Genomic DNA, 11,709 nt, shown 5'->3' with positions numbered 1-11,709 from the left:
TCATGATCTATGTATAACATACAGCGTGATAAATGAAGCTGGGTGCACAATCATAGGCGTTCTAACGGTCGTTTGGAATTTATGTTCTCTTCTTCCATCAAGCTGGTTCTGAATAAACTTCACGTAATGAGAAGTGTTTGATTGCGCATTGATGCCTCTGTTGCAGTCTGACTCACTTTTTGAATATGCCGAGTTCTTTTTTTTTTTATGCTGATTGCCAGGAAATTAAATGAACGAGCAGGAAGATTGGTAAACTTGAATAATAACTTCTAACCAGCCTTATAAGCTACTTTCGGTCCAACTTGATTGTTTCAATCAACATTTCAATAACCCCCACATTAAGTCCAGTGTCTACACAATGCTGGTGGTTTGTCTGCTGTAAGTGATGTCACTTCTTGAGAGATATTGAAAGGGACAGAGTGTATTTCCTGTTAAAGTATCTTATAACCATGTCCTGCCAGCTGCATCTGCTGCGCAATCAAACCAATCACCACAGCTGATGGTCAGTGATTGCTTTCAGATTGGCTTACCTTTACGTGGCCCTCTTTATTTATTTTTTTATATATTTTTTACAAACACCTGCTGTGGATGCGAGACTGTGAATCCATGGTGACGGAGGAGAGAGAGGACCTGGGAAGCATCTGCTTTCCACTCTGAAATCACAACTTTGTGTCTTTGTTCATTTCCAGTGATTGGACTCTGATTATATTGCTAATCCATCCGTGTTTGAATTTGAACAGATAATTGGTCATTTTTTATCCACATTAAAAAAACATAATAAATAAATGAGGCAGCCCCTTACTGTGCCTCCTTTATGAGTCGCTGCCTCTTCCCATGCCTACATTTTGCAACACTATTACCAGCTGTTTTCTATCTCTGTCTTCTGAAAGAACATGCCATAAATCCTAGTCCTGGGGCAGGGAGATAGCATTGCTGCCATAGTGGTTACATGTTAGTCAATTTGAGATACACTGAAAGGAATGCCTCTCGTGTGACTCCAGGCCAGCAGAGCGTGACTGGCTGCAGGCTCGCCAAGTTTGCCTGGTCACACATGACGGGGCAGGAGACGGGCAGAAGCATGAACACGGGTGTAGTTGCTGTCAGCTGTGTACACCTCAGCAGCAGACACGTTGACGAGGCTGGTTCTTTCCCTTTTCACTAATTGACCCTGAGCTGATATGTCAGAAGCTCAGAGTAGCAACATACAGTATGAACACTTGTTATTTGGAAAACTCTTACATGAAAGGTGAAGTACTGCTTAACCAAGAAACCTCAGTTTAACTCTAAGAGAGGATGGATTCTTTATTTTTTTATTATCATTCTTTTGCTATTCAGCATTCAAACAAGCTGTTTGGCTATGCACAGGCTGATGCTGACAACTGATAGCAGTAACTCATGCTTGAAAGTACCACACTACAAAATAAATTATGAGAACCAACTGCTATCAAGGCTTAAAATAATAAAAATATGATAATTCCTCGAAGAGATGCATATCTCTCAGGGTTTTTTTTTTAATCTATTTGTAAATTTGACCCAGTTATAACTATTTTCATAGCTGATGCAGATTATTTCACTTGAGTTGACTCAGTTGTAGCTGCACATTCAACTATTATTTTACAAGACATTCTTAGAATATGAACAATTGTGTAAACATAAAATACAGACTTTTCTCTCAAAGGCAATGCTAACATTTAAGTGAATATGTTACACACCGTGTGTGTTGTCAATGACCCTCAGCTGCTACCACTATAAATAGCAACTGTTACTGTGGAGTAGAAGTTGCCAACCTGAATTGTTTCAATCATTGAGGCTTTGCATCCAGTTTTGTGTGAGTTCTGTTTTTTCTAAGAGTTTAATTAAAATCTGACCGGTAATTTGAGATACACCAAAAACGAAAGAGTTGAATGCTAAATGCTAAATGCCATTAAATGCTAACATTTTAAGCAAAGTTTTCACCCAAATGATGGTGCTATGAGCAATTGTTGTAAGTTACTCTCAGCTACTACTGCACCATGTTTTAACCCAGCGTTGACAACACTGTCGAGTTATGACAAGTTTAGTTTTTCCTGCGGTTAGTTTGTATCAGTTATCTTGAATTAGGTTAATTCCAAAAGTTAACTAGTTGTTGAAATGCATGAAGTAATTAATTTCTAAGTTTTGTTGAAACACATTTATTGGTCCATGAGATTATTATTTTTTTTTTGCAACCACGACAAACAAACACATAGAGAGACATGTGCATAATCAATATCTTCATTGTGCCTTCCCAGCAGGTGATAATGATATATCAGGTGATAATGATATATCAGGTGATAATGATATAGCTTTGACTTGGGAAACAAGCCGTTTCTATTTTACGGAACAATCACGACACAAAGTGGAAATTAGAGAAGTGCTTGCATACTCCACATGATTTGAACATTAGGTCTGAAATTAACATTTTTTAACGATTTTTCTTTTTTTGGCTTTCTTTCTTTTTCGTAGCCCCTGGACTATGAAACCAAGAAGGCATACACCTTCAAGGTAGAAGCTGCAAATGCTCATTTGGATCCACGCTTCCAGAGCTTTGGGGCCTTCAAAGACACGGCAACAGTGAAGATTAACGTTTTAGATGTGGATGAGCCCCCGGTGTTCAATAAGCCCTCCTATGTGATGGATGTGTACGAAGACACACCTGCAGGCACCATCATTGGCGCGGTAACGGCACAGGATTTAGATGCTAGCAGCAGCCCAGTCAGGTAAAAGTTGAATACTTTTTTTTTCTTCCAAAGTACACAGTGTATCCCTTTAATAATTTTCTTTAATATCTTATTCACATTTAAATATAGAAATCTCTTAAAAGTTTGCCCACAGCATAAACCACTGCATTCTCAAGGCTGGGTGTCTGCAGGACTTGAAAAGAGATAAGAATGTTATGGAAATAGCATTGAAATGTGGAAATGGGAGAACTTTTTTATTTTTTATTATTCTTTTTGAATATTATAAATGGCTTTTTTTTTGGTTGTTGGTTTTTGTCTCAGTACAGATTTCAATTAATTTTTAAAAACAATCCTAATGCGAAGATATTGTTTTTGTTTGTTCTTTTTTCCCATATAATATACTGTATATTTACATACATTATAAATACAATAATGTGCATTATAACATAGCATTGGTCTAAAAAATGTGGGATAGTTACATTCTCTTTAAATGCATTGCATAAGTCTCACTCAATAGTAATGAAATAACTTATTGTCTTTATATCATGCAAAGTCTGTGTTTACTGGAATTCCATACCAATAAGTCAGTCACTGGCATTGTGTTAGGCATCCTCAAACATGGACACAGGTTCTGTATCCTGTGATTATTTTTTTGGCTTTAGAAGCTTTACTTGTCAGGCTACAGACTAGGCATGTTGCAGATTATCTTGTGGATGCTCAAATGTTAAATTTGGATTTGGATTACCTCTGGGTGTTATGTGTAAGAATAGGATCACAAGCAAAGTATTGTCTTGTACCAAGATGGTCAATGTAGATTTTTTTTTTTTTTTGCAATATGAACCTACCAATAATGTATTACTATTCTTATAAATTGATGCAAAATATTTCATATTATTTCATGAATAAGCTTCAGAAATGTATATTGTGAGTTGTCTGCCTACATTGCAATATTTATTTTAAAATATTCACTAGAGGAACAAATGTATTACTAATTTGACAGTAAAACACCTAAATAGAGGTATAGTGTGTGAGTGCAGCCAGTGATTGAAGGTGTAAGCCCTCTAATACATTTATCAATGACTGCAGTCTTTTTTCATCAGAGTCATCAAGGCACTCATAATGAGAGTTGTGTCAGGTTTAGTCATCATATTGAAGACTAATCAATCTATGAAAAACAGCTGACTATGTCATGTAAAATCCTGCTAGCATCATCTTTTGGCAGGTCAGCAATTGTTGGTGACACAGCAAAACACGGAGAGAATATTCTAACATTATTAGAGGTCTCATTAGAAATGCTTAAACATGTTTAGGTAAATTAGTGAGTGTATTGCCATGTTTGATCATCTCTTTATGTGGTTGCCATATATTTGCTGGTGAAGATTCTCAGTCATCCAGGACATGATGAATTCAAAAAGTGTTCAATAGAAAAACAACTGGACTTTATTTGTAACAGAAGACGTTTCGCTCCTCATCCGAGGAGCTTTCTCAATTCAAACAGCAGTGAAGTGAGGGGTTCAGGTTATAAGGCTGAGTGAGATAAGACACACACACATATGTAGATTGGAAAATCACACCTAAACACCTTAACAGTAGTGGTTTCTTAAGGTCTTTGTTCCTCTAATTCACAGATGAGGCCCCTCTGTTCCCATCAGGTGTGAAAACCGGCTGGGAATCAGTCTTAAAGTTACATTATATGTTTTTGAAAGTGGAAATCTGAGGCCTCCTCCTCTGTTAAGAGACGGCTTTTCTCTTTTTACATAAATTGCTTCCTTCACCCCCCTCTCAAACCATCTGTGTTCTTGGTCCAAAATGTGCACATTTTGGTCCTCAAAAGAGTGTCCCTTATCTGTGAGGCGGAGGTGAACAGCTGAATCTTGTCCAGAGGAGGTGGCTCTCCTGTGTTGAGCCATGCGTCTGTGAAGAGGCTGTTTAGTTTCTCCAATGTAGAGGTCTGGACAGTCCTCGATGCACTGGACCGCATACACTACACCACTCTGTTTTTGTGTGGGTGTTCTGTCTTTAGGGTGGGCCAGCCTCTGTCTGAGGGTTGTCATATATTGTTATAGAACTGTTAGATGAGATGCATTCTTCAAATGGAATTGTCTTACAATTATATTACAAAGGGCTGAGATTGGGAAGAGCTAGGGCAGGTGATTTGGGACCAGAAAGTCCCAGGTTCAACCCCCAGCCATTCCCACATGTCATGGAATATCTGAGCAAGACACCTAATCCCTAATTGCACCCTGGGCACTTACAGTATATAGCTGCCCACTGCTTCACCTGGGTGTATCCCAGGTGCGATGGGTTAAATGCAGAGAACTAATTTCGCCATTGTATGGAAACATACAATGATGACAATCTCAGACTTCCCCGTCTTGTCACATCTCTGTACATGTACTTTTCATTAACACCATTGAAAAGTTAATTGGTCCTCATTACAGAGCAGAGAGGGGTCCTGGAAATACCCTCCAGCTGTATCTGGTTCATCTTGTAAGCTTGATAACTTAAAAAAAAGTGACGTACCAATGTTCATTTTGGTATGTTTCTGCATCTAGGTGTAAGAAAAGTCATTATCAAAATTAGATTGCCCCCACAGACCAAAAACATATATGTTAGGCTGAGTGGTAACTCCAAATCGTCCTTAGGTGTGAGTGAGAGAGTGAAGGGTTGTTTGTCTCGTTTGTCTCTATGTGGCCCTGGGATGGACTGGAGACCAGGGTGTCCCCCCTCACACACACTGATGGCTGGATATAGGCCAGTGATGGCTGGATGGATTGCCACTCAAAATCAAAGATAACTGTCACTATACATGTACATATGTCCACCTTGGACAAGCAATGGTAATAATAAAAAATAAAAAAAATGTATATTTGTTTTATTCAAAGTGTAACTTATACCCATTGAATATGTTGCACCAAAAACATTAAATTTATTTACATTCCCTGTTGAATTCAATTTCAGAAAAAAAAAACAAAAAAAACACTTATCTATTAAACTACTAACATTCACCATTTAAGTCTCAGCGATGGACAATAGGTGTACCACTGAAATATTTTAGTAAATTATTCATACATCCTGTTTATGTTTTGTATTTTCACACACAAACAATGTTGCTGTAAAGGTAAACAAATGTTATAATAGTATAATAGGTTATAAACGTTAACTTTGTGTGGTTAGTGATTAGGATGACTGCTCCACTAATATTTCTTCTTAATAGCCACTAATGGAAATAAACACTTAAAACATATTGTGCTGTGTACAAAGTATAATACATCTATATTTTGTTTCTCCAATTATTGGCATACATTTTAAATTATAGTATAATCCATTGAGATTAATCTCTATATCCTTGCCCTGTTTTGCAAAAATAAGGAAATTGACGGAGTTCTGGACAACTTTTATTTTATTATTTTTTATTGTTAACTTGCTTGAGCACCATGGTTGTACTGTATTGTGGGAAGCACGATGGATTGGTGGTTTGCATGGTTGCCTCAAAGCAAGAATGTCCACAATCCTAGGTTTGAACTGTGTGTGGAGCTCACATGTTCTCCTCGTGTTTCCATGGGTTTTCTCCGGGTACTCCGGTTTCCTCCCATAGTCTAAAAACATGTAAGGTTGCGTTCAGTCCCAGGCCTCACTTGCAAAAAAGATCTCTGATCTCAGTGGGATTTGCCTGGTTAAACACAGGTTCCATCCATCCATTATCTTGACCAGCGTCTTCCTTTTCGGGTCATGGGGGTCACTGGTGCTCATGTCCAGCAGTCACTGTCCAGGTAACAAACAAAATAAGTTTGGTAAGTTTAATACATTTTGGCCAAAGAGTTTTACTCATGCCTGAATAATATTTGAGTAGATAAAGCATTATACTCTGAGCTTTTCAAGTCTTTTCTCTTTTGACTTTTTAAGACCCATTAAAATATGTAACATCCAACCTTTTAATTTTTTTTATTTTTTTTTATTTTGGATATTTGTAGATAAAAATACCCCGACCTTTGCTATCACAAAAGAAAATGCACTTTTAAAAAATGTACGCCACTTTAAAAATATATTTTAATATCTGCAAGACACTTTTAGTGACAGATTGTTTCAAAAACCTTTGTTTTTCTCTCCAAGATGAGTCACTAGTGTTATCTGAAAGTGGCAAAAAAGGGAAAAACCTGTTGCATGGCCAGCAGATGTTTTATTATGAATATTTAATTTCCAAGAAAACAAAAGACTTGCAGAAGCAAGAGATTTGTTCAATAAAGCTAGTGCCCTCTGCTCTGCGGATTTCCACTTTGTCTCAAGCATTTTAAATATTCATCAGTTCCACAGATGACATTGTTATTTTGTACATCTTTAGAGCAGCCTTGCATTCTTTCCTTCAACACAATAGACCAGATGACCCGTCATGCATAGGGAATAAAGCTTTTAGACTTTAAACTCAATTGATTCAGCTATTTAGTGCTATGCCTTTATGTTATCTCCAGCTGGAGGAAGAGAGAGGCTTCATGAATACTGCATTGGTGACATATTCTAAAGAGCTTCCCAAAGTTTGGATGAGTTTAAAGGTTGAAAGTTTGGCTTCATCGTTGACTAAATGTTAATACCACAGCTAACAAAATACTAACTGGAGAGCCATGACCAACAGTACTCCTGGACAAGTATCCACCTAATTCCTAGCCCGCATGCTGCCTTGCATGAAACCAGCATTTGTTTGTTTGAACAGCACGAGCTAATGTCGTTTCTCCAAGCATTGTGGATTTAATTTAAACGTGTGAACACCACCTGTCAGAGCTCAAACAGGACAACATCATCATACTGCTGTCTAAAGCATTCGAGGGATGGGAGGACAACCTGTAGAAATGGCTGCAGATTACAGCTACTAGCATATTTAGCTACTTCATTCACTCGGTTGCTTCCGATGGTGAAGTGATGAACAACATGAAAAGCTCTGAGGTGTATCAGTAGCTAAACAGTAGGTCGGTCGAGTTTTGTTAAAAGAGGTGGGACACAGTCTCATTTACTTTAAGGCAGACACAGAGCCAGCCAAAGCCTTCACGTCCTATATCACCGAGCTTGGGTTAATTACAGAGAAAACCGTAATACTAAAAACTAACCAATGCTATAACGCTGTGCCCTCCATACTCTTGAAATCATACCTGATGTTCTTGTCACTGTTTTCGATCCTGAGGATCCAGCGTCTGTTCTCCGGTGGTTTACTGTAGTCCAGCCATGAAGCAGGATGCAGGTTTTCCTCCGCCGGCCGTTTGTCAACAAGTGAAATGAGCTCACAGACAACGTTTTGGTGGTCTCTTCAAATTCAGATTTCTCAGCAACATTCTTTGTAATTCCTCATCTGTAGGTAGGTGATGGAAACTATAGCACTTTTCACAGGAACACTTTTTTTGTTGTTGTTGTTTTTGGTCCATGTTCAAAACGCTGTTGTTGTCGCCACCGATTTAGTTCGGTCTGGTTGTTCGTGCAGCCGCTAACAGAACAACAGGTACCTGAACTCCACGAGGATATTTTATTAAACTTTACGGTTGTTAAATAAATGCAAACAAAACAAAAACCGTGTCGTATCCTCTATACTGAATGCAAATTACTTTCAAATAAACTGTGGTTCGTGCTCCGCTACAATGCTTAACCGATGCTTACTGCTACTTCCTGTGTCTGACAGGAAGTTGTACTCACGATCAGTAGAGCCCCCAGGAATAAGGTGGATAGATAAAAAAAAAAAAGATCAGTGCGTGTAGATAATAAAAAGACACGGGTCTTTCTTTGTGAAATCACCTCTTGTTGAGATTGAGGCAATTATCATCACATCTCTTCAAAGCAGGAGATAAGTGTAATTAATTTTCATATCTGCAGCTGTAAGTGGTGTAGAGTTATACTATGTAGACTCTTAGATCTATGAATTCTTTCACAGCTTTTCATTAGCATTTAATTAACTGGACCAGTTACAATTAAAAGCAATTTTCTGACTGTTTTCCATCTTGTTAAATGTGTTTAGGCCTTTTTATTTCCCATCTTTTGTTTTTTGGTTAAATAATCTGAAAGAGCTGATGGAGGTTTAATGTTTTGCTGAGACATTACACTTTAATCTGCAATGCTCTCATTAGAACAATGTGTTGTTTTTTTTTTTTTTTTACTGAGATAAACAAAAAGCAAAAACACGTGTCGGGAGCACACGGAGTCCCACAGAGGTCCCTCCTAAAGAGAAAAGAAAAAGTGCTTTGCCTCAAGGAAACGTTACAATCCATTGATCTTTTGAACTTTTGATGCAAGTTTGGCTGCAAAATTTATCAAAGAGACTCGCCCTAAACTTGTTCAGCCAATTCATGTTCACTTCAAGGCTATATTAGTGAGAGGACAAATCAAATCTGAAATCAAACACTCAAGCTTGTTCTTTTGTTTCTCTTTGTTTCTGTTTACTGAAGTAGTTTGGCTATTATTCTCATTAAAGACTGAAGGGGCTGAACAAGCTCCAGGGCCGTTTCTGTACATGTCTGAGTCAAGTCCAGTATCAGGTTCTGAAGTACAGCAAACAAGCATGATAAATATTCATGTGTGATTGTCTTTCAAGTTCAAATGGCTTGCCACAAAAAAGAAAGGGGGGTAAGATAAAATAAAATAAAAAACCTTCCAGAATGTGTGTGCAGTGAGGCTACTCTGTATAGAAAAGTTCAAGCTCAACTCCATGAGAAATTATGGATATGCTCTGAGAATGTACCCATGGGCACGGCATCAGATTCACAACCTGTGACCTCCTTGTGAAGGGTAATAAAATATTACTTTCTCCTGATGGAATTCCATCAACGATTGTAAAATTATTAATGAAAAATGGCCGTTTTAGAATCAAACAGCATGGGGTGATGAATGGTGCTGTCACCGGTCTGTGGTTTAGTTTCTGATCTTACCCCTTTTTTTTTTAAATTTCTGTATTTGCATTCAGAGCAGCTTGGTGAGACCACAGTTGCTTTTCCAAGAGAAGACTAGACTTGCTGCTATCAGACACCAAACCAAGATTTTATGTCTTTGTTGTTCATTGGCCGTGAGAGATTGATACGTTTTCAACAGTGTATAAAATTCATTTATGTTCCCTAGAAAACCATTAGCTCAGCATGGCCAAATGTCTGCTCCATTACTAGATTGGAATGTATGTGCAATCCTCAGCACATTTTCTAGAAATGACCATTCAGAATGAGTAATGAAGACTACTCCAACATCACATTACACCTAACTCAAATATGAGCCCTGAGGGAGAATCATTGTGCTTTAATTCTTTGCTTTATGTTGGAAATAACGCAGTTAAATAAACATTTTCTTTTAGATATTCCATTGACTGGAAGAGTGACTTGGACAGCTACTTTGACATCGATCCAGTGGAAGGGACGATTTCCACAAATGAGCTGCTTGACAGAGAGAGCGTCGCCCAACACAATATTTCCATAGTGGCAACCAAACTTAGTAAGTATGACAGTGGGATAAATTGTGATTCATGACGGTGTCGTTGACCTTCCCCCACCATAATCTGTGTGAAGGATTTAACGCACTTTTACTCAAGTCAATACTCAATCCCATTTTCCTGGAAATGTTTATAGACAACTATAAACCATGATGACTCTCCTAGAGGGTTGTATCTCCAGGACATTGTCTCCTCCCGCATCCTTGCCTCAATACTGTTTTCATTTTTAACAGCCCTTTTTAACACTCTTGATGGCATTGGCACTGGGAGGCAGCTTTTCTTCCCCAAGTCAACTTTTACTTACACCTCAGTAAAAATGTGATCGTTTGACTGTTTTATAGCAAACAGATGCAGCTGCATGGGAGCAAACCTTGAACAAGATGGAACTATTACTGTGGCTTTATGACGTGTCATGAAGCTAATTATGTTTATTATGAAGGAACTAGAGCAAATTTCCGCATAAATAAGCAAATCCATTGTCATCAAGTCATCAAATCTGCTAAGAACCGTCAAAGTCATTATCCCCGAGGCAGGCTGGCGCTCAATCAAAATTACACATGCTGTATATTCATTAGGACAGACTGTGAAATATGGCCTGTTAAAACTTGAATCATTGTTGCCTTGGAAACTGATATTACTTACTTCCCCTCAAGGTCATATCGGTGACATTCTAATTGTGTTTTCAGTGTGTGTGCTTCCTTGTGTGGCTTTGTACATTAAGTGCCACACATTTAGAAGATGAGGCAGACTGAGAAGCATGCAGCGTGGATGAAGGAGGAGCAGGAACCAGATGTGACTTTTATAAGGCCGTTGCATGTTCAGTCTGTCATATTTGATGAAGGAATGAGTACGTCTCCTCATTTTACTGCTTGAACACCTGCTTTTTCTTATGTCTGTCTTATCTTCTTATTGTTGCTGTTTTATTTTTGTGTGTGTTCTTAGCAGACCAAGGTTTTCACAATTTTACTCACCAATTGAAAAAAACAAAAAAAAAAAAACAGTTTCATAGCCTGTGAAACTAATTGTCAGGCTGGTGTAGAAGAGAAATTGATAAAGCAAACAGCTCAGAGTTTGTGGTTTGTCTTCAGTTCAAATGCGTCTCTGACCTTGAGTTAGTTTTGGCAGAACTTTGTGTTCTGGGTATCGAATGGTTATTACGGCTCCTCTGCGCTGCACTCTGTTGTCATCAGTGGGTTGTGTCTGTCTATTATTTGAGTTTTAAACCATGAAGAGAAACAATAAGTGCTGAGGCCAAAATACCTTCACTGCTCATAGAACTATTGCACTTGCAGAGGAGAGGTCATGCAGCAACAGTAAGACTTATTAAACCCTCAAGTAACCAAGTGGGATCGTTTATGAACCAAACCATATATTTATGTATGTGTGCTATTTTTAATGTTGTTTTATCTGAACAAAATGTCCTACCATGAATTTGTCAGTGTATTTTTTGCAGGAACTGGCCAAATAGTTAGCAAGGACTAGATTAATTTGTATGCAGTTATGACTGTAAAAAAAATAAAATAAATAAAATAAATAAAATAAATAAAATAAATAAAATAA

General features: G+C 37.9%; 1 protein-coding gene across 1 annotated transcript in view; it reads left to right on the top strand.

Moving 5' to 3' along the window:
• cdh12a (cadherin 12, type 2a (N-cadherin 2)) overlaps nucleotides 1-11,709 on the top strand; it is a 145,077-nt gene that overhangs the window by 85,170 nt on the left and 48,198 nt on the right. Inside the window, exons 6-7 of the mRNA XM_037694376.1 lie at nucleotides 2,485-2,738; nucleotides 10,015-10,155. Of these exons, the coding sequence (XP_037550304.1) occupies nucleotides 2,485-2,738; nucleotides 10,015-10,155 (395 nt within the window). The remainder of the gene's footprint in view (nucleotides 1-2,484; nucleotides 2,739-10,014; nucleotides 10,156-11,709) is intronic.

The sequence above is a fragment of the Nematolebias whitei genome, chromosome 20, assembly GCF_014905685.2.
Source record: "Nematolebias whitei isolate Nwh7 chromosome 20, NemWhi1, whole genome shotgun sequence".
NCBI classification, from domain to species: Eukaryota; Metazoa; Chordata; class Actinopteri; order Cyprinodontiformes; family Rivulidae; genus Nematolebias; species Nematolebias whitei.
Note: the sequence above shows the minus strand (reverse complement) of the source record. Positions and strands in the feature narration are given on the sequence as shown.